Source organism: Chiloscyllium plagiosum, chromosome 10 (assembly GCF_004010195.1).
Source record: "Chiloscyllium plagiosum isolate BGI_BamShark_2017 chromosome 10, ASM401019v2, whole genome shotgun sequence".
NCBI lineage: Eukaryota > Metazoa > Chordata > Chondrichthyes > Orectolobiformes > Hemiscylliidae > Chiloscyllium > Chiloscyllium plagiosum.
Genome location: NC_057719.1, coordinates 30687836 through 30711950, shown reverse-complemented (window position 1 = coordinate 30711950; position 24115 = coordinate 30687836). Strand labels below are relative to the sequence as shown.

The 24115-nt window shown below is 39.6% G+C and overlaps 1 protein-coding gene across 2 annotated transcripts in view; it reads right to left on the bottom strand.

Moving 5' to 3' along the window:
• Positions 1–1033: 1033 nt before the first annotated feature.
• Positions 1034–24115, bottom strand: part of LOC122553483 (potassium channel subfamily K member 10-like) — a 40911-nt gene continuing 17829 nt past the window's right edge. The window contains exons 4-8 of one of the 2 annotated variants that reach the window (XM_043697295.1): positions 21991–22151; positions 18316–18502; positions 9666–9758; positions 8075–8217; positions 1034–2574 (exon numbers count right to left, since the gene is read on the bottom strand). In XM_043697295.1, the coding sequence (XP_043553230.1) occupies positions 1969–2574; positions 8075–8217; positions 9666–9758; positions 18316–18502; positions 21991–22151 (1190 nt within the window). In that variant the 3' untranslated portion in view covers positions 1034–1968. The remainder of the gene's footprint in view (positions 2575–8074; positions 8218–9665; positions 9759–18315; positions 18503–21990; positions 22152–24115) is intronic. The other variant, XM_043697296.1, reaches the window with a different exon arrangement.

Here is a 24115-nt window from a genome sequence, read left to right as displayed (position 1 = left end):
CTACGAAAGAACCCCACTGACCTCATTGATGGACTTACACTGCAACTCGCAGAAAAAGTTATTGCTGCAGACTATGGAACAAGGTAGGAACATAGTTTTAAATGCAGTTGACAATGTACACCAAAAGACTTTGCATTATTTCAATGCTATTTTAAAATAACTTGTGTTTTTGGTTATTTTGTTTTTAGGACATGCAATGTGGCCCTGAAATTCATTAGCTTGACTGGGAGACACCTGCTGTAACTTTAATAAGAGTTCATTGGAACAGTCACAAGATCAGCTAGGTCTCAGATACATTGGATACTAGCCTGATGCAGGGACTTCCATGTCAAGAGTTCCCATACCCCAACTCTCAGCCAGGCCTCAAGGCAGGGTCAGTGCAATATCTGAACAGAGTGGTGTTACCTGTGTCTGCTGATAATAGGCCAAACTGGTGCTTCAAGCTTGGATCAGAACTTGAGTTCCCAAAGATTACAAATGAATTGCCTACCCCTGCTCCTGATTCTTAAGTGCATTTGTTTGATTCCCTGATACTCCTTTTGGAATGAGGAGGTGAAAGAAAAAACAGGCATCCTTTCTGATTTGAAGCTTTATTTGGTATTTCAAGATTCTTCAATGTGAAGACAAATCAGTCTCCCAAACCATCAGAGGTTCAAACTTTACTACCCTACTCCAGTCTAATGCAGACACTGGTACTTAAACTGGGATGTGGTCCCCCACTTCATGGATCTTCATGGCATTTGTGTTTTGTAACAGTTAAACCACTCCTTTTTCAGTGTTGAAGTTGCAAAGTCCCAACAATAACTCAAGACAATATACCAGATAGCAATATAAATCCATGCATCAATCTCAATTTGGCTACTAAATGAAACATTCTACAGAGAAGTACCTGATTCTGCGGAAAATATTGTTTTAATTCTTTCTGACCTGCAACTGTTACATTCTAGACAACTCAGAGGTGTGTAGCCTGTTTTAACAACTTAGTCAACAAAGCTGAGCAGTGAGTTGATGTATTAACTGAGGAGAAAAGATAAAAACAGCACAAGGATTAAAAATATCTGTTTAATTTTATCAGATTCTGTCTTTGCTTTATTCATTAATTATTTTCAAGAACCAATACAAATTAATTGTATTAATTGCAGAAGTACACAGACAACAAAGAGAATGATCATAGATCCATACACCAACATGCTTTCTTTGAATTATTACTTTAGTGTAATATTACTCCCAACACCCTATATTTTTTAAAACCTAATATAGGAAACCTTGTAAAAGCAGGACAAGCGAGCCCTGAGAAGTCAACATTTATCAAGACCAGTCATAGAAGTTTCTTACTAAATTACAAAGACACGGACATGCAGACCGCAGTCTTTTGTTCAGTGCTCATGTCAGTCTTCAACAATTACACAAGAATATTGCAATGCCATGACTCTGATGTGTTTCTCTGCTGCAGAAATTCGTATACCTATCAGAAATGTAACATCTTCAACAGGACGTACAACACACGCCAAAGCAGATGCACAAGGGTCCTAAAACAAACTGATGTTTGTTGAAAAATTGTAAAACAATTGTAATAAATAAGTGGACATAAATTTTCCAAAGCTGAATCCTCTCGGTAATAAACGTATTGGAGACTTAGTGGAGCTTCTGATAATGTACAGAGCCATCCACTTCTTTCCTTGGATATACTGCATTGGTAATGAGCACTAAGTCCACATAAAATGTTCCCAGGTTGGTACTAATGTAGTCTTCAAACACATTCCCATAGTTCAGATTAATTCAAGCCTATGTTTGATATTTGGTAGTTCAACCCTATATCACAGTGGCATAACAAATCAATCTAAAGGTTTGTGTAGACCATGCATGTGTGAAAATGGCTTTCCCACATTTTTAAAATGATAAGGCACATGTCAATAGTATAAAAAAAATCTTCAAACAAACTTTTTTATATTGTTCGCCATAGTATTTTCATATCTTTTTTTCAAGTAATTTCCTATTCTCTGGATATTTGGCTTCATTGGTTGTTCTGTCATCTTCTGCTTCTGAATGCTGGACGTAACTTGTTATAGCTGGAACATTTGTATTGTTTTCTTTCTCTTTTTCCTGTTCCTTTTTCTCTTCATCCAATGTGTGATTTCCAAATGTTTCATATATTTTTCTAATATTCTCTGGTATCTCTTTCTTTAGTTCTCTACTTTTGAATCTCTTGGGCCCTCTTGCTGAAGATCCAACTTTATTGATGATGTTGTCCTCTGAAGCTCCTTGCATGTGTTTGTCATATTGCTTTGTTTCTTTCTGCTGTAGATTATTAGAATTGCCATTTATACTTTCCTGAGAGGAGGCCTTGAACTGACCTGTCTCCAGACCTGCAAATGCTAATCGTTTCTCAGGGGAGAGCATGTCAAGGGAGTGGGCTCGTTGGTCCAAACCAAGCCGTCTTCGCTCCATGTTTCGGATAGTTGCTGCCCTTTGAAGTTTGTCATGAATTTCAACACTTAATCGCCTTCGTGTTTCCCTAAATTCTGCCGTCACGTTTGCTTTCCATTCAGCAGCGTGAGCCTTAATTTCACCAACCTTCCGGCACAAAGAAATTATTATATATTGTCACATAAAACAAAGAATTATTCAGTAACAAGGCAACAGTAACATGTACAAGAGCAACAGAGTGTTAAATAAAGCTTAGTTTACACATGAAATAGGAAAGAAGGCAGAAATTGCATGCATTCACGGCAGTGGCAGTTTCCATTGCTGTCATCACCTTGTGGGTTCTTTTTGGAATTATAGGCGGGTTTGTTAAATCTTTGCATTTTGAAAGTTTTAAAGACATTGGAACTTCTGTACAAGCAGAAAGCAAGTCATTTGGAGTTTATTTTAGATAATGAATTGCCAAGCTATGTTAATCCAGTTGTACCAGGAGCATTTTGTTTCCCTTTGATAAGGACTATTCGATTTCCTCGTTACACAATGCAAAAGGGGATAAGTTGAATAAACATTACATTTAATGGTTGAGTTTAGAGATTTAACCCATTTCTTGATATACCTATTCACTAATACATCCAATGGAGGTTTTCCTTTTGTGTTTTATCTTGTCTTTAAATTGTACCAAAGGAGCAAAATATTTAAATAGAAAAAGACTGCAATTAAAGACCTTTAGATTTTATAACCTGAAAAACCATCTCTAATTCTGGAAGCAAAAAGTTTCAAGATTTTAAATATACCTTTGGGATTTATCACCAAATAACAGTATTGCAAGACAATTAAGGTATCCTATGGGAAATTCTTTGCAATTGGTTTCAAATCCCCAGGAAATAAATTGAGACATCCTGATTTCATTTCAGTCTAGAGAGCCCATTAGACTGAAAACCTTAATTATGCCTGTGTAAGCAGATCCTACAAATGAAAATGAATGATCTCACCTAAAGTTCTACACACCACATCTGCTCAAAACTAGCATTATGCCAATGTGGGGTGACTATATCATTTTTGATAATTAACTTATGAGTTTTTTTCAGATTATGACCTTATTAATAAGGGTTGCATCTTTGCTTATTGGCATACTCCTCGAGATAAACTTTATGGTTTAGTAGTAAAGCTATACAACATAGTTTTGATTTTGTGAGGTTTTGCTGGAATTAGGGAGGAACACTCATGATGGTAATGTAATAAACTTACATACATGATATTGTGGAGGCTGAATTTATTACGATGATTTATATGAACCAAGGAAGCAGTGCTGATTGTGAGAAGAACTCTGGTTTTAAGTAAGACTATAAATATATAAATAAGACCATAAGGCATAGGAGCCAAAGCAGGCCATTTGAATCTGCTCACCATTCCATGAGATCATGGTTGATCTAATAATCTTCAACTCCATTTTCCTTTTCTCTATAACCTTTGATTCTTAGCCTTTAATACTCTTAATAATTCAGCCTTGACAGCCTTGTGCAGTAAAGATTTTCACAGATTCACTACTTTCTGAAGGAATAAAAAATCCTCCTCATCCCTGTCTTAAATGAGTGACTCCTTACTCCGAGATTATGTGGCATGGTACTAGACTTTCTCACAAGGGGAAACAACATCTCTGCACATTCATTCTGTCAATGTCCCCAAGACTCCTGGATGGTTCAATAATGTTTCATTCTTTTAAACTACATGCCAAACCTTCTCAACCTCTCCTCATAAGACAGTCCCTCCATGCCTGGATCAACTAGTGAACCTACTCTGGACTGCCTGCAATTCTAGTTTACCTTTCCTAAGATAGGATGACCAAATTTGTTTGTAATATTCTAGACGCGGTCTGACTAGTGTGTTGTATGGTTTTAGTAAAACTTCTCTATCTTATATTCCATTCACTTTGAAATAAAGGTCAACATTTCTTTTACCTTCCCTTTACCCACTGAATTCGGATGCTAGTTTTTTGTGATTCATGGATGAGCAAACTAAAATCCCTCTGTGCTGCAGTTATCTCTAGTATTTCTTCATTTTAATACTCAGTTCCTCCATTCTTTCTGCTGAATTGCATAATCTCAAATTTTCCCATTTTAAATTCCATCTGCCCATTTTGTGAAGGGCAGGTCGTGCCTCACAAACCTTATTGAATTCTTTGAAAAGGTGACGAAGGAGGTTGATGAGGGGAAAGCGGTAGATGTGGTATATATGGATTTTAGTAAGGCGTTTGATAAGGTTCTCTCTCTGCACATGTTATGTGTCTATTTCTCTGAGTGTGTGTGTCTGTGTGCCTGTGACTGTCTGTGTGTTTGTGTGTGTGTGTGTGTGTTTGTTGATGATGCTGTGAGCTGCTGCCCTCCCTCTGTCCCTCGTAAACTGAATCTCTGATGATTTTTACCCTCCACTCCAAGCTGTACAGTGCTGGGGGGAGACGAGCAGAGACTGACAGCAAAATAAAGCTCAGCAGGTCTGGCAGCATCTGTGGACAGAAATGAAAGTTAACGTTTTAGGTCGAGTGACCCTTCCTCAGAACTCGTGTCAGGTGGATATTACATCACTGTAAGCACCATAGTGACTGCCAGACTCGTCCCACGCAGACACACACAGATATACACACACACACTGATACAGAGATTTAGAGAAACTCATTAATACGCAGAAACTAATACAGACATGGAATGTCTGTCGGTATTTCTCTTGCTCCAGGGTGACCTTGTCAGCATTTCACTTGCTTTGTCTGGTGGGTGTCAGTATTTAAGTCTGTCCTCAGGGAGTGTGTGAATAGTGCACTTCCTCACAATAGTGAGTGAATCGGTATTTCTGTGTGGTGTGTGACTGTAGGACAATTTCAAAATATGCAGATACTAAACCTGGAAGAATTATAATGTTTGTGATGGACAGTGTGGAACTCCAACAGGACAGTGACACATTGGTGTAGTTTTCAGGTTTATGGCAGATGAGGATTAATGCAGAGCAGTGTGAGGTGATGCACTTCGGTAGGAAGGACATTGAAATACAGTATAAAACAGGCTGTAAGGTTAGCAGTGGTGGACTCTCCCTCTTTATGGGCATTTAAGCGGGCATTGGATAGGTATATGGAGGATAGTGGGTTAGTATAGGTTAGGTGGGCTTGGATCGGCGCAACATCGAGGGCCAAAGGGCCTGTACTGCGCTGTATTCTTCTATGTTCTATTTGTTGTCCACTTACTTAGCCTGAGTACATCCCACTGCAGACTCTTTGTTTTCACCTCACTCGCTTGCCTTTCAACACATGGGCCCCTAATTGGCCACAAGTGGGATGCCCACCCATCACCAAAAAGTGGCCTTGCCTTGGAGAGCTGTTGTGCAACAGAGGGTCAGCAGCACTAGGGTCTTACCAGCACCATTGGAGAGGCAGTCACTGCTGGAACTTGCGTGGGGTCAAGTGGAAGATGTTCAACAATGGATGTAATGTGATGTAACATGAGGCTGAGTAACATTGTGGCCACAGATATCATCGTTGGAAGGACAAGAGAAGATGAATGCAGTGAGATTTGCACTTTGGGTGGGGGCCTCTGATGGCCACAGGTAGTCATCAAGGAGACACCCACATTTGCCGAGTTGTACCAGGCAACTGTAAGCTCTCCTGCAGTAGGTGAAGTCCCAGCAACAGCAGGAGAAGAGACTTTAAAGGGTCTCACCATCTGATGTCTCTCTGACAACTGGCTAAATTGCAGTAGAGGCTGGCAGGTAGGTGCTGAAAATGGGCTGCTGCATATCACCCAACATTCATCCCTCTGGAAGGTGGGGGACGGTATTGTGGTTGTGGTGGTGGTGCATGAGGGAGGAGGGCATGGTATTGTGGTGGTGGAGGTTGGGGGTGAGGGGTACACAAAATTTTGACCCATGACTTTGGTGAAAGACTGTCCCAGTGCACCTTACCCACAGAACTGAAAGTTAAATGGAGTGATCATGCCAGAAGCTAAACAGTGAAGAAAAGTTTCAGTGGGGTGATGAACTGTAAATTTTCTTTGCAATGAGGATTTTACTACAGCTACACTTCTGGCATAAACTTCTGATCTATGCATTTTCATTCTTTTGCTATAAAACTTCCAGTTTCTTGTGATCGTTGCAAGTGTTTCTATTGCGCTGTATGAATTTGATGAGATCAGGTTCATGAAGGGACAAAATCATCACTCAGAGGGTATAGGATCAGTCCAATCAATATTCAAGTACCTGTATTTATACACTAAAACACTTCTCTCTAATTCAGTCAGAAGATAGTTTGCTGTCTCCACTTAACTGCAAAAGCAATGATTGTGCTGGGGTAACGTTAATGGCTGGAATAGCTTCACATTCAGTTGCGAAAGACTCAATGGAATCACATTTTTATGCAATAGGATCCTTCTAAATCACTGTAAGGGACATCTGCCAGACAAACCAGCGCATATCTATATGAAGAAGTGACTGATGCCATGTTTACCAATGGAAACTAGAGTAGGCACAGATTATTTTACTGACAGGCTTTCTGACAGCCCAGATTGCTATAAATGGAATGCATATGGCGATGAATCTTCTAAACATCAACTTTAATGCATACCTGATCTGGAAGGAATACCAGTCCTTAAATATTCAGATGGTTTCTGCAAACTAATTTTCCAATATTCAGGAATGTAACATTTGAGAGTACCCAAATTACTTGTAACCCTTGAAAGAATGGATTGTTGGAAGACCAGATCTACTAATTGCATCTGTCTCAATTCTCAGATAAAAACCCGGCACAGCAAAGTACAAGTACGATTCCATGCCACTATCCATTGTACTGTCGAACACACCTTAGGAATGCTAAAGTAATGATTCCGTTATTTGGGCTACTCAGGCAGGATGTTGCTTTCCACTTCAGCCAGGGTCTCCAAAATCATCACCATCTTGCATTATAATTTGCCATCCAACGAGGAGGGGGCATGTAGCAGCTCGATTAGAAGGCCAATGGGCCTGCAGGACCACAGAAAGAGGATGAGGCAGGGGAGGAGATCAACATGGAAGGAGTTGATGTACAGGTAGGGAGATTGGTGATGCAATCTGTGATCAAGAACTTCTTCCAGTAATGGATACAACTCACTGAACCAATTGCTTTTGATATGAAAATCCACACATTGTCCCAACCAAGAACATGCCATATCAGTCCTTATTCCAAAGTTGAACTGCTGTTTTTAAGACCCCCCACCTCCCTCATTGCGCAAACCCACACAAAGACTATTTATGTTGACTGTACTCACTTGGAAAAGAACTTCAAACTCTTCTGTGCAAGATATAACTGGAGATGAGTCCTACATTTTTTTCAGCAATAAAGTGCTAAAAAAAATGAGCAAATATAATTCCTAAATCTGGCATGCTAGCTCAATGAGTGTTGAACAGCTCAACCTTTGGATTTGTTCCATGGGTGGATAAGAAAAGAGCAGGTGCACAAAACTAAGTTCGCTGATCTTGGCATTTCCCCGATGCAAGTGACTCTCTTATGCATCTATTCCCAGGATCTGTACATTAACTCTGCAGCCTCCACCCAGGATCTGTAATTTAATTGGTAAGAGGTCTTTAGCTCTAAAAAAGGGTTGGCAGGTTTCTAAGAGAAAATACAGCATCTTACCTCTTCCTTTGTTTTCTTGGATATCACACGTAGCCAATCTCCAATCATACTGAGGACAGCTGCAAAGTATGCCAGACCCACTAGAATCCAGAACCAGACTAATGGTTTATACCATTCCCGATAATGAATAGCTATGTTTCCACCTGAATAAACAGATGATGTAGAACTAAGTGGATGCATTTTATAAATTCAAAACTTCTAATTGCCTCTTGGCATTGAACAGTATATTTGGAAATGGAGAGCCTGTTGCTTGATTTTCAAAGATGATCTAATTTCATAGCAACTGCTAACCTCTATTACCCACTGTGATCATTCAGTGACAGTGAAACACTGACATGTTCAGCACTATCAGAAACATTTGTGATGTCCAACAATTTGTAAAGCATTTTCATAATTGTTAAAGTTAGCAAAAATACTCACCAATTTATCAAACACTCATTACATCAGCAGTTCTTATTAGAATTGGTTCAGATACTTGGTTTGATTGAAACTGGTCTAAGTCAATCAAACTCAGAGCTGGAAACAAACAGCTAAAATTACTATTTCCAATTAGAAATCAATAGGAAATAAAGAAGCTTTGTCACAATCAGCATATTTATCCAAATTTATTCCCATTTATGTGACCTCAAATATAGAACCAGTCATTGCTTTATCAGTCTGCTGCCTCGCTGCATTAATTGCGATAAAATAATTCTCTGCCACACTTCATTTGTGCTAATTTTGTTGCACATCCTTGTCTTTCAATTATACATCACTTTATACACAGTAATACATTATACCATGAGTTTAATCTAACACTGGGCACTGCCATTAACAAGATATCTAAAATACATAAAAGAAACTAATAGAAAAACTTAGGACATTTTGATAAATAAAGAAACTGAGTCCACAATTGTAAGTTGCTGCTCATCTCTGGTTTAATTTAGTTGTTATGTAAGATTGGAATTTACCATAAGTATTCATGATTTTGAAGTTAATTTCATTTCAGTTGATCTGATAGCCATAACAGAAAAATGAAAACTGCAGTTTGATTTATTGGATTAATTTAAATTTACACCCTAATTAAAAAGTTAAGAAAAAGATCCCTTCAATACCTGGTGGAATATACAAAACATAATTAGTTTTCAAGTCCTTATCGGTATATTTTTTCCAGGATACAAGTTACCATTTCTATCAAGGATTTATATGCCATATTGGAAACCTATTTTGATGAAAACAAAAATTAATGAATCTATTTATGCTCCTAGAAATGCAGTTTTTCATTCAATTCTCCCCATTTTGTCATTAGCTTAAGCCTGTTTAGTCTAATTAGGCTTCCTAGTTCTTCTACCTGACAGAGAAAGCTGGTGGTTGAACAATGTACACTCAAAAAGGATAATGCAAAAGTAATACAAATGCAAAGCAAGGAGTGCAACATTAATATATGAACAGTAAACAAAATAAATGAATTTGAAATAAACATTTCACTGTATTTTCTCCATTAATTTCTAAATTACTGAATTGCAACAGTCAACATAACAAATATTTGTAACATTGGGGATAGCCATTCAGCCTTCAAGCCTGATTCATGTCTGATCATTTCTCTTGGTACCTTGTTCATGCTTTCTTCTGATACCCTTCGATCCCTCGGAGCTATGTTTAATTCCTTCTTGAATACATTCAATGTTCTGGCCTTGACCTCTTTCTGTGGCAGAGAATTTAACAGAGTCACCACTCTCTGGGTGAAGAAGTTTCTCTTCATCTCAGTCCAAAGTGGTCTACCCCGTATCCTTCATTACATTCCCTCCATCACAGAATATCCTTCTTCGGATAAGGAGACCAAATCTGAACACAGTGCTCCAGGTATGGTCTCATTGACTCTCTATACAATTGTCGCAAGACATCCCTGCTCTTGCACTTGAATCCTGTCAATATGAAGGCTAAGATGAGAGTTATCTTCTTCACCACCTGCTGTACCTGCCTGCTTACCTTCCACAGAGTTCTAGGGTACACTTGATCAGGTTCTGGGACTTATCCAGTTTTACAACATCCAACACCTCCTCCTCTGTCATATGGACATTTTTCAAGATGTCACCATCTATTTCCCCACATTCTATATCTTCCATGTCCTTCTCCACAGTAAACAGTGATGCAATCATTGACAAATGATACTCGTTTAGTATCTCCCCAATCTCCGGCAGTTCCACACATAGACTGCCTTGCTAATCTTTGAGGGGCCCTATTATCTCTCTAGTTACCCTTTTGTCCTTAATGTATTTATAAAACCCCTTTGGATTCTCCTTAATCCTAATTGCCAAAGCTATCTCATATCCCCTTTTCGCCCTCCTGATTTCCTTCTTAAGAATACTCCTACTACCTTTATACCCTTCTAAGGATTCATTCGATCTCTCCTGTTTATACTTGACATATGCTTCCTTCTTTTTCTTGACCAAAACCTCAATTTTTCTACTCGTCCAGCATTCCCTACACTTATCCTTTCACCCTAACAGGAAGATACTGTCTCTGGGCGGCACGGTGGCACAGTGGTTAGCACTGTTGCCTCACAGCGCCAGAGATCCGGGTTCAATTCCCACCTCAGGCGACTGTCTGTGTGGAGTTTGCATGTTCTCCCCGTGTCTGCGTGGGTTTCCTCCGGGTGCTCCAGTTTCCTCCCACAGTCCAAAGATGTGCAGGTCAGGTGAATTGGCCATGCTAAATTGCCCATAGTGTTAGGTAAGGGGTAAATGTAGGGGTATGGGTGGGTTGCGCTTCGGCGGGTCGATGTGGACTTGTTGGGCCGAAGGGCCTGTTTCCACACTGTAATGTAATCTAATCTAATTATCTCATTTTTGAAGGCTTCCCATTTTCCAGGCGGCCCCTTACTTTAGATTAGATTCCCTACATTGTGGAAACAGACCCTTTGGCCCAACAAGTCCACACCGACCCTCCAAAGAGTAACCCACCCAGACCCATTTCCCTCTGACTGATGCACCTTACACGATGGGCAATTTAGCATGGCCAATTTACCTAACCTGCACATCTTTGGACTGTGGGAGGAAACTAGAGCACCCAGAGGAAACCCATGCAAACACGGGGAGAGTATGCAAACTCCACACAGACAGTCACCCGAAGCTGGAATTGAACCTGGGACCCTGGTCCTGTGAGGCAGCGGTGCTAACCACTGAGTCACCGTGCCGCCCCACAGTACCTGCGAGCATCCACCCCCAGTCAGCTTTTGAAAGTTCTTGCCTAATACTGTCATAATTGGCCTTCTTCCAATTTAGAACTTTAACTTTTAGATCTGGTCTATCCTTTTCCATTACTATTTTAAAACTAATAGAATTGTGGTCTCTAGCCCCAAGGTGCTCACCCACTGACACCTCAGTCATCTGCTCTTCCTTATTGCCCAAGAGTAGGTCAAGTTTTGCACTTTCTCTAGTAGGTAAATCCACACTCTGATTCAGAAAATGTTCTTGTGCACACCTAACAAATTCCTCTCCATCTAAACCCTTAACACTATGGCAGTCTCAGTTTGGAAAATTAAAATTCCATACCATAACCACTCTATTATTCTTAAAGATAATAAAGATCTCCCCGCAAATTTGTTTCTCAATTTCCCACTATCTACTGGGGGGTCTGTAGTACAATCCCAACAATGTGGTCATCTCTTTCTTATTTCTCAGTTCCTTACTTACCTGGATGTATTTCCAGGAATATTCTCCCTAAGTATGGCCGTAATATTTTTTCTTACCAAAAACCCACCACTCCCCTCTCTTTTGCCCCCTTTTCAATCCTTCCTGTAGCATTTTCATCCTGGAACATTAAGCTGCCAGTCCTGTCCATCCCTGAGCTACATCTCGGTAATTGCTATGATATCCCAGTCCCATCTTCCTAACCATGCTCTTGAGGTCATCTGCCTTCCCTGTTAGACCTCTTGCATTAAAATAAATACAGTTTAACTTATCAGTCCTGCCTCATTCTCTGCTTTGTTCCTGCCTGCCCTGACTGTTTGACTTGCTCCTTTTCCAAACTCTACCAGTCTCAGACTGATCTCTTTCCTCACTATCTCCCTGGGTCCCAACCACCACCACCCCACCCCCCACCTTAATAGCTTAAATCCTCCTGAGCAGTTTGAGCAAATCTCCCTGCCAGTGTATTAGTCCATTTCTAATTCCAGTACAATTCTTCCTTCTTGTACAGGTCACTTCTACCCCAGAAAATTTTTCAATGATCCAAAAATGTGAACTTTTCTCCCCTGCACCAGCTCTTCAGCCAAACATTCATCTGCTCTATCCTCCTATTCCTATCTTCACCAGATTGTAGCATTGGGAATAATCCAGATATTATTACCTTCGAGGATCTTCTTTTAAAATTCCTGCCTAACTTTCTATTTCCCTTCAGAATCACATCCCTTTCCCTTCCTATGTCATTAGTTCCATTGTGTACAATGACCTCCTGTCGGTCCCTCTCCTGTTTGAGAACATTCTGCACCATCTCTGAGATACCTTTGATCCTGGAACCAGGGAGTCAACACACCATTTTAATTTCTCGCTGCCAGCCGCAGAAACATCTATCTGTGCCTCTGACTAGAGAGTCTCCTGTCACAATCGATCACTTGGAACCTGATCTACTCTTCCTTACATTAGAGCCAGTCTTGGTACCAGACACTTAGCTGTTCATGTTACATTCCCTTGAGAGTCCATCACCCCCTACATTTTTCAAAACAGCATACTTGTCTGAGATGGGGATAGCAACAGGCGACTCCTGCACAACCTGTCTGCCTCTCCTACCTTTCCTGAAGGTAATCCATCTACCTGATTGTAATTGTGGTTTTTCTCCCTTCATATAACTGCCATCCATCACCCCCCCAGCTTCTATAAATTCCTTATTGCTTCTAACTGCCACTCCAATCGATCCATGCGATCTGATAGGATTTGCAACCAGAAACACTTTCATCAGTAACATGGAAACCCTCCCTAACTTCCCACATCTGACAGGAAGAGTACATCACTCTACTAAAGGCCATCTTTGCTCCTTCACAATATATAGACCCAGAAAATAGTACTGTCTTACTGTTTTAAAAGCACTGCTCCAGGCTAACTTTGCACCTATGTTCTTGAGTTTAAAAATTTAATCAAGAGACAGATCTCAATGAAATATATAATCGAAAAAGAACCCACTGTACTCACAACTGTAGATTTACAGCAAGCTTACACTTAAAAACTAGGCACTTAACTGCTCTTGTGCTGTGAGCTATCCCACACAGGCTCCTCCAAGCTCAGCTGTGAATTTCGCTGTTTATTAATTTTTCTTAGATGCATTCTGATGTCCAGAGAATTCAAGCAAGAATATCGATAGTCACAGGTGAGGTGCCGGAAGACTGGAGGTTGACTAACATGGTGCCACTGTTTAAGATAACATCAAAATTGGAGGTGTAGTGGACAGCGAAGAAGGTTACCCCAGAGTACAATGGGATTATGATCAGGTGAGCCAATGGGTCAAGGAGTGGCAGATGGAGTTTAATTTAGATATATGTGAGGTGGTGCATTTTGGAAAGGCAAATCAGGGCAGGACTTATACATTTAATGATAAGGTTCTGGTGAGTGCTGCTGAACAAAGAGATCTTGGAGTGCAGGTTCATAGCTCCTAGTAAATGGAGTCACACGTAGATAGGATAGTGAAGAAGGTGTTTGGTATGCTTTCCTTTATTGGTTCCAGCATTGAGTATTGGTGTTGGGAGGTTATGCTGCAGATGTACAGGACATTAGTTAGGCCAAATTTGGAATATCGTGAGCAAGTTTGATCTCCTTCCTATCAGAAGGATGTTGTGAAACAATGAAGGGCTCAGAAAAGATCTACAAGGATGTTGCCAGGATTGGAGAGTTCAAGTTATAGGGAGAGGCTGAATAGGTTGGGGCTGTTTTCCCTGGAATGTCAGAGGCTGAGGGCTTATAGAGGTTTATAAAATATGAGGGTCATGGACAGGGTAAATAGACAGAGTCTTTTCCCTGGTGTGGGGGAGTCCAGAACTAGAGGGCATAGGTTTAGGGTGAGAGGGGAAAAATTTGAAAAGGACCTAAGGGGCAACATTTTCAAACAGAGGATGGCACATGTATGGAATGAGCTGCCAGAGGAAGGTGTGGAGGCTGGTACAATTACAACATTTAAAAGGCATCTGGATGGGTATATGAATAGGAAGGGTTGGAGGGATATTGGGCTGGGTGCTGGCAGGTGGGACTAGATTGGGTTGGGATATCTGGTCGGTATGGACGAGTTGAACCGAAGGGTCTGTTTCCGTACTGTACATCCCTATGACTCAATGACGCTATGACTACTGTACAAAAGCACTCAGGATTCATTGCACCTCCCCTTTCCCAATCTATCAACCTTCAAACAATAGCCCCTTCTAGTTTCTCTCGACTTAATCAATACTTTCATCTTTCTTTGCTGAAACTGTACTTTTGTTTTTGGCTATTGTGTATCCCCCTTTCCTTGAATACGGTCAGTGAAGGTGGGGTAACATTGTTCAGTGAGGGAGGGGGAGCATTGCCAGTGGGGGAGAGGAAACATGTCAGTGAAGGAGGTGTAGAATTGTTAGTGAGGGAAGGGTAACATTATCAGTGAAGGTGTGGTAACATTGTCAAGGAGGGAAAGGGAACATTGTCAGTGAGGGAGGGGCGACATTGTTGGTGAAAAAAGGGTAACAATGTCAAGGGAGGAGTGCAAACATTGTCAGTAGGAATTAAAGATTTATCAAGGTCTGGAGTGAGGATTGTCAAGAGGGGATGAGGATTGTTTGGCGGGAGTGAGGATTGTCAGGAGCAGATGAAGATTGTCAGGAGGGGATGAGAATTGTCCAGGAGTGAGTGTGAATATTGTCAGTAGGGCATAAGGATTATCAGGGTCTGGAGTAAGGATTGTCTGGAGAGAGGGAGGATTGCCTAGAGGGAGTAAGGATTGTCAGAAAAGAGGATTTTTGGGTTGGGTGAGTATTGTCAGCATTACCCTGTTGCTGAAGGCTTTGACACTCCAGCTGATTTACTGTGAATTGTGCTCCTGGGAAAATCTCTATGTAAATTTGCTTGTACAGCAGGGTTGGTATGGGGCAAACAACCCAAGAATCCATGGATCTGGCTATCTGATCCCAGTGATATAACAAATCATGCAGCAATTCTGGCAAGGTAAAACAAGCAAATGGATGTTAAAATAAGTACTGCACTGAGTGAGAGTTTGCCATAGGCCCACACATATCAGTGACTTATGATGAACTTTGTTTGTCATTTCCCATATAGAAAAATTCATTGGGGGGGGGGCCTCTTGTGGCTCAGTGGTGGTGACCCTGGACTAAGAGGCCTGGATTCAAGTCCCATCTGCTTCAGAGATGTGTAATAACATCTCTAAACAGGTCGATTAGAAAAATTCAAGTCATAATCTTCAGCCTTATGCTGATCATTTTGTGTGGCAAGCATAACAACCTCGACAAAACGAAACAGTGCCTCATGCTTTCTGGCTGCACGTTGTATGTTGAGCCCTAAAGTGCAAACTACAGAGCAATAATTTCTCATAAAAACATGAAGTTCATAATACATCAGTATTAATACAGTTGTTCCAAAAAACTGAGGTTTGTACACATCCCGGAATGCAATGCATATCGGAAACATTTTTAAAAAATTAAGTGTAAGATCTCACTTTGTTTATTTTCATCACAAATAATTAACACCTTTCTAAACTGTGAAATAATTGGTATACAAGTAATATAATTAGACATTGTTATAGCAAAGCTGAAGTTTCTAAAATTTATGTGACAGGCTGTTTAAATTGCCAGGGTCACTCAGACAGTCACTAATGCAATGCTCTGCCTGCCAAGGATCAATTCAGAATGTCATTATTCCATAATCACAGTCTTATATGCTTCCTAACATTGCAATCTCTCAGATAGCTCAGGCTTGGCCTCAAATTCACATTCATCCTTTATTCAACAAATTGCAATCTGATTCTGATCCTGGCATATGATTGGAATGGAGCTAATAATAGACTGAAATAGCTATCTACTCTGATGATGCAATTACGTCTTTCTTTCTTCTGATCCAAGGAATCCTCCCCGCCATGGTTTACAGGGCCATCGATCACGTTTGTTCTATTTCAGACATTTCTGCTGTCACATCTTCATCCCTCTCCCAAAACTATGATGGAGTTCTCCTTATTCTTGTCATGAAAAGCACCATCCTCTAAATTTAACAAATCATTCTCAGCCATTTCCTCCACTTCTAGTATCATATGAACTATGATGTATATCTTCGCTAGCCTCCCTCGCAGCATTCCAGTGGGGACATTCCAAGGTCCTGGTCCAGTTCTTAGTCATCCACAATACCTACCTCTTCCTATGATGTCTCTCCATTCAAGCTCAGGAACACAAACTCCTTCCTTCTCAGCATCCAAGTCCCCAAACACTTGTGTCAGATGAAACAGTTATTTACTTGTTTTTCTTTAAATGTAGTCAATTATATTTGCTGCTCAGGAGGGAGATCAAATGCAAGCTCAGCAGTTGTTTCTTTTAACACAGCTCTGTTCAGTCCACAAGCTTGACCCTGAGTTTCCAAGTCAAAAAGTGTAGCGCTGGTAAAGCACAACAGGTCAGGCAGCATCTGAGGAGCAGAAGAATCGACATTTCGGGCATAAGCCCTTCACCAGGAATGTTTTTCAATCTTGTTAATTTTAATTATCCCCTTTACACCTCCTCTGACCTTTCTGTCCTTGGTGTTATTCAGTGTTTCAATAAAGCACAACACAACCTCAAGAAACAGCACTCTATTCTTCCATGGGTATTTTTCAACCTTCTGAGCTTAACATTGAGTTCAACAATTTTAGATTTTAACCATTATCCACATTTTGTTTCTATTTATTTCTTGGTCTGGTTTTATCAGTTATATCCCTCATTTTTCCTTCACTTTACTTTCAGATGGCAGCAATTGCTTGATCCTGGCATTCACGTCTCCTGGAGACAAATATGTTGTTTCTTTACTTTTCTTGTCACAACTCCATTTTTTTTCTGGCACAATGTAATCTTTTGTCATTTAATCTTTTCTGCCCTCCAATCATATCACAGACTTTCCCTTTTGTTCTTTTTGAGTCTTCCATCTACCTCCTTTTCACTTGCTCACACCTTGTACTTTTCTCAGTTCTAAAGTAAGGTCACGGAGCTGAAATTGGAAAAATCTTCTAGTTCCAGAGGCAATTGGTCTAGAGGCAGGAAAGCAACTTATTTTAGTTGGGGTAGTTCTTTGTTGTCTTCCCACATTCACTGGAACTAAATTTGGGTGAGAATGGCCAAACTCAATTTTCCCACCCTAATGCTAATTGAAACCTTTACTGGTCTATGAATGACCTATTAAAGGCTTATTCTAACCTGAGCTCCAGGCAGGATAAGAAAGAATCATTCCATTTGACTGATAAACCAATGCAACAGACTCAATTGGAGGAATTCCCTCAATCTGCAATAATTTGTGCATGGTTGACTTGCTAAGCATAAAGGTGCTGAGAGTCCCCTCCCAGTGATTACCATGAAAATTCCAATAATATTCCCATATTCTATGGCTGCAGCTTCCATCCTTAGAGTCTATGGGGTGCTGCACTGACAGCCATAGCCTCCTTCATGACATTGCCAAGTGTGAGAACTGCCAGCCTCTGATTGGTTGGCAGCTCTTGGAAGGTAGGATTTCTTCTTTTGGGGTCTTAATACTTGTCAAAAACTGGAAGATCCGATGAGTTTTAGAGCCAAATTGAGTGTCTGCTTCACTCCATTAAGCTCTACTGCTTTCTGTCCATTAACTTTATCTCTCTATTCACAGAGTTAAAAATCACACAACACCAGGTTATAGTCCACCAGGTTTATTTGGAAGCATGAGCTTTCAGAGTGGTGCTCCTTCGTCAGGTGGTTGCATAAAGGAGCAGTGCTCTAAAAGCTAGTGTGCTTCCAAATAAACCTGGTGGACTATAACCTGATGTTGTGTGATTTTTAACTTTGCACACCCCAGTCCAACACCAGCATCTCCAAACCATGTCTATTCACAAAAGCTACCTGATCTGTTGAGTAGATTCAACATTTTCTACTTTTACTTCAGATTTCCAGCATCAGAAACATTTTGTGTTCAAATAATTATTGGGTTGATTATCAAACAAGTGAAGTAAATACATAAACTAAAAAAATTTACTAAAGTCATAAATTTGTACCTGAAATGATCTTAGGCCAATACATTGTTTACCTGCTACATAGTCACCAAATCCTACAGTTGTTAAGGAGATAACAACAAAATAGATGGAGTCCAGAGTTGTCCAACCTTCAATGTGCTTGAAAATAATTGCTGGGATAGTCACAAAAACAAGGCATCCTGCTAGAATGAAAAGGATTGTGGAAATCACCCGGATTTTTGTTTGGCTCACTTGCTTTTTCTGAAAAGAAGAAATAAGCGATGAATATTTTGTTTGATAAAAATTAATGTAACTGAGTAGTTATTATTGCAGTCATAAATGATATTGGGAAATGAGACATTTTTCCTTCTCAAGTGCGTGAAGCCTCTGAGTATTGATTTCAGGAGAAAGCACAGATAGGGATCAAATGCTACAATGCAAGAAAGCTTGTCAGATAGTCATCAGAGAGAGGCAAACAATGTCTGAACTGGATTTAAAATCATGTAATAAGAATTTCTACATAATTTTCCTGCACGCCTGGTAAACCTCCAGCAAGTCGTCAGTGGGAGCCCTGGAGAAACTGTATTTAATGTTTCCAGCAATTTGTGCCATTTCTCCAGGGGTTCTGCTCATCACCCTGCAGATAGAACTTGTGGGAATTCCAAGCATATATTTCCAAGGTCTAAAAACTACTGCACACAATTGGAGGAAATAAAAAATTTAAAACAGAATGTTAAATTCATCCTTTGGCTTTTGGATTCATGGAGTCAAAACCTGAATTAGGTTTTGAAATAATAAAATCACTTTTGATGTGGTTTCTGATAACACTCACAGTGCCTATTGCTATATTTACCTAAAATTGTAAAAGAACCATCTGAAGTTGACATTGATCTGCAATTCTGCATTGAAAAACAGCATGTTGATGCACGTCAAAGTATAATGCCATAAAATGATAGGTTTTGGATTTTTCTTTCCAATTGACCATATGGTGAATTTCTATCCTTAGTCGTGCTATCCCAGAGGCTATCAGCATGAGGTGTAGAGGAAAAGCAAGACATTTCCACACAGGCTGGAAGAGAGCCAAATTGGAAAGGAAACAAGGGCATTCTTGCAGACCTCCCAGTACTGTACTTAAGTCCAATACTGTTTGGTTAACTGTCATCTCTGTCAGATGTTGCATAAGGAATGAACAATCAAATTAAAAACAAAACATAGAAGCAATCAGGTCAAATCTGAATTAATTAACCCAATTCAGATCACATTGCTAGCTCGGACTATTTGAAGAAGTGGAAGGCAGTGGCTCAGTAGTGTTTTCAAAACTGGTAGCAATAACTTGTAAGACCACATCTGGAGAATTCAGTCCCAATCAGCCTGCCAGAAGAATGAATACATCTTATCAAATTGTACAACAAGGCTGTTCTCAGATTAAAAGAAAGCAGCACTGAAAAATACACGAGTTCAACAAATTCATAGCTCAATGGAACCATGTAATTAATTCCCTCCAAGATTTCTTATTTTACATTGGACAAGGTTTGGCACCTTTCCTATAGCCTCAGCTGAATGTAACCCAATTTTCAACTGGCATGAGTTCCAATGAAACCATTTAATGGCCAAAATCTCAGAGCAACTCAGGGATCCCTTTTGATCTTTCTTTGCAGATGGGAGGTTTGGGGGTACGAACCATACCAAAGATTTACCATGAGTCCCACCCTTTGGAAACTGGTGAAGCCAAAAATCAGGCAACCTACCCCACATCTGTCTGGTCCATGATTGGATTTTTGAGCACAGGTCTGTCTACATTTTCTTTAGATCTGTTGCCTCCTAATATAATTCCTAAAAAGACATGATAGTCTTTATCATAAACTTCTCCATAATAACTACAGTTTTACAAATGAGTGACACAGCACAGGAGGCTTAATTTTGATTTAACTGGTATGTACTGTTGCAGTGCTATATGACGTTCCATCTAGCTTATTGATAATGGCATTGCTATTGACGTGATAAATGTAATCCAGTTGGTCAGGCGATCTCTTTATCTGAAAAGGGGTGTGTCACACTTGTCAATGTTTCCTCCAAAGCTAGAATGTTGTTTAATGATTTGACAGAATTAAATAATTATATGTTAAAGAAAAAGCATTCTGCACTTTTAGCTAAATAATGTAGAGGACCGTGGTGCCAATGTCCCTCATTTAGCCACATTCTGCCTGAAAGTCTAATTCTTTAAATAGGCTAGATCGCCACATACTCATAACAAAAGATCACTTTTATTAATTTTCTTCCCTTTTTAGGTGTTAATGTGTACCATGTTGCCATGGGAATAAATTGCAGGGAGATTTTGTTTGTTTTGGGTTCTACCTCATTTATCATGGTAAGTGGAGGTTAACTTGTGAGCAGCTGTTTTTGAGACAGGTAAAGAGAGAATTTGCCAGGGGCTGTAAAGCAGCTGGAAGCAGATCTATCAGAAGTCAACTGTATTTTCTGGTTTGGAATATGTTTTCTTTTAGGCTAAAAGATTTCATTAGTTCTGGGTGTGGTATTTGTGATAGTGCATTGTTTTAAATCTACATTAAATATATGCCCCACAATTAACTTTTTTTATTTCATATGTCAAATGAAGCAGTGTAGGAAGTAGTTAGTGTAGATGCAATATTGGTGATTCCAGTGCCTGAAGAATAACAACATAACTTTTTGCTTAAGTCTTTTCAAATTAGAAAATTGTTCATAAAGTCTTTAAGTACCTTTATATTTCTCAATCCATGGGAATTTCCTACAAAATCTGGAACACCATCATTATTTGGTATAGCTGAATAACATTAAGTATGGAACTGTGAGAACAGGACAATGGACACTTGGGAACTTGAATTCAGTTTTTTTTAAATGGCCAGAACCAGTAACAATGAAGACGTTGAATTGTTGTAAACTTCCAAGCAGTTTACTAATGCCTTTTATAGAATTGGTAAGTCATTACCTCCTCTGGTTTAGACATTATTCCAGTCTACCATCAATAAGGTTGTCTCTTCAATAAGGCTCTCTAAAGTGCCCCAGCAAGTCTTCCAGTTTTATCAAAATCTTTATGCAGTAGTTCAAGAGAGGGGCCTCCTCGGGTCAGTAAAAGGCTTAGTGACATCCACTTCTCAAAAATAATATAAATATATAAAATATTGAAGTGTAGCTCCCAGTAGTTTGATATTGTATTCTTGATTCTTTAGTTATAGTTAGTTTTTCCACTGCTTTGATTTCTATAGTTATTTTTGCTGTCTGTGCAAATGTGGACAAAGTCAGAAGTCACGTGACACCAGGTTACAGGTCAACAGATTTATTTGAAGTCAGAAGCTTTTGGAGTGCAAACCCTTCATCATCTGATGAAGGAGCTATGCTCTGAAAGCTTGTGATTTCAAATAACCTGTTGACTATAACTTAGTATCGTGTGACTTCAAACTTTGTCCACCCCAGTCCAACACCGGCAACTCAACATCATGTTCACATGTGAATCATTCTTTCATCATGCACCAACAGATGTGTGACCTATTCATTTTTTCTGATAAAGGGAGGTCTAGGTTTCAATAATAGAGTAAAATGTGTGAACATTTTAATCAGAAATGATGTAAACTTCGTTAAATATATAATCAACTTTGACTTTGTTGATGTGTTTAGCATATTAATGACTTCCAGGGATGAATAGTTTACACACCATAGAGTTCATGGAGCATAAAATAATATAACAAAATATTGAACATCTGTCAACTTACTCTGAATACTTTCTCCACTCTTGCAATGCTTTTACCAAAGATTGTGCCCAATTGATCCCCAATCCCTGCTAACAGAAATCCGAAGAGAGGAATTCCAAATAAAGCATATAAGATGCAGAATATTTTCCCTCCTTCAGTACTGGGTGCAATATTCCCATAACCTATCAAAATAAATAAGAACATATTTTTGGGATATAACAATAAAGACATAAAGATCTCTTGCTACTTAATGAACTAGGAACTAAATCGATAAATCATCAATCAGTTTGGAGACAGACAAAAATGAAGTATTGAAGTGGCAACGGGAGTTCAATCAGTGAGCTATTAAACTAATCTATCTTTTATTTCCAGGTATCTTAGTCCTTATTTGGGAGACAAAGAAAACATTTTTTCAGTAATTATATAGTTAGTTCAGTCCTAAATATAGATTAGTTCAGTGCCTTGCAGCAGCACAAGAAATGCAAATAATATATTATTTAAGTATTCACAATTCTAGAGATCTGTTTAGAAATCATAGCAATCCAAAATTGATGTTCGATTTCTCTGCTTAGGTTCTGAAGCGTTGATACCTTATTTTGAAATCTGAATGTCCTGTATACCTCACAGAAATGTTCAACGGTTAAAATCAGTGATGTCCCAGAGAAACAGAGATGACGGATTGAAATTATGGTGTCAATAAACCTATTTTTGTTCAGCAGTTTTTACTTTACCTGAATATTAGGGGAAAAAATGAGGAGGAGAAATGAATGACTCTAGTATTAACTCTATTTGTTATTATTTGTGCATACTCTGTTTATAGTACTTGAAGCCTGCATGTGTTATGCCATTATAGACAACAAATTGATATAGTATGCTAATAGGACCTAATCTACATGCACAAAGTAACTGTGTTCCAATAATTATCAAGACGAGGCAATTGAACTTTGAATGAAGATATTACCTCATAATGAAACAATACAGCACAGGCATATCAACAAGATATCCTAACCTAGTCCCATTTGTTAGCACTTGGCCTAAATCCCTCTAAACCCTTCCTATTCATAAACCCATCCAGATGCCTTTTAAATGCTGTAATTGTACCAGTCTCCACCACTTCCTCTGGCAGCTCATTTCATACACACACCACCCTCTGTGTGAAAAGGTTGCCCCTTAGCTCTCTTTTATATCTTTCCCCTCTCACCCTAAACCTATGCCCTCTAGTTCTGGACCCTCCCACCCCAGGGAAAAGACCTGCCAACTTTTATAATCAATACCCTGTTTGATGGATGCATACCATATGCCTTCTTTACCATCTTATCTACTAGTGTTGTAACTTTCAGGGAGCTTTGGAATTGGACTCCAAGATCCCTCTGCATATCAATGCTACTAAAGGATTCTGCCATTGATTGTACACTCTCCTCCTACATTTGACCTCCCAAAATGCATCACCTCACACTTGTCCAGGTTAAATTCCATTTGTCATTTCTCTGCCCAACTTCCTAACTGATCTTTAACCCTGCTGCATCCTTTAATATCCTTTCTCACTATCTATCATTCCACCAACCTTTGTGTCATCTGCAAACTTACTAATCAGCTCACCAACATTTCCACCCAAATCATTTATATATAAAGAACAGAGCTTCCATCACTAATCCTTGCAGACACCACTAGTTACAGTTCTCCCGTCAGAAAAATAATCCTCCACAACCACCCTCTGTCTAATGTGACCAAGTCAATTTTGTATTCAACTTGCCAACTCACCATGGATTCCACGCGATTTGACCTTCTGCACCATGAGGGACTTTATCACAAATAATGTTATGATATTGTTTATGAAAAATCACTAGAGTTGATTTGAAAATTAAAATTTGCTTTATTATAAAATCAATTTTCTTTTGTAGCATCACTAGGTTTGAATGGTCTATCCTGTTCTTCGTTCCTTAAAACTTCGTTCAGTTTAGCGCAGGTGAGACGAGAGGGCTGCTGGACAACTGGATTGGCTGCTGGGCAACTGGATTGGCTGATTGCCAACTGGATTGGCTGATTGCTCACTAGGACAAAACCCCCTCCTCCCCAGATGGGGAAAGAGAACGCCTGCCTCCAGCCAATGAATGTGCTGTATGGCTGCTGTATGGTGACTGGACAG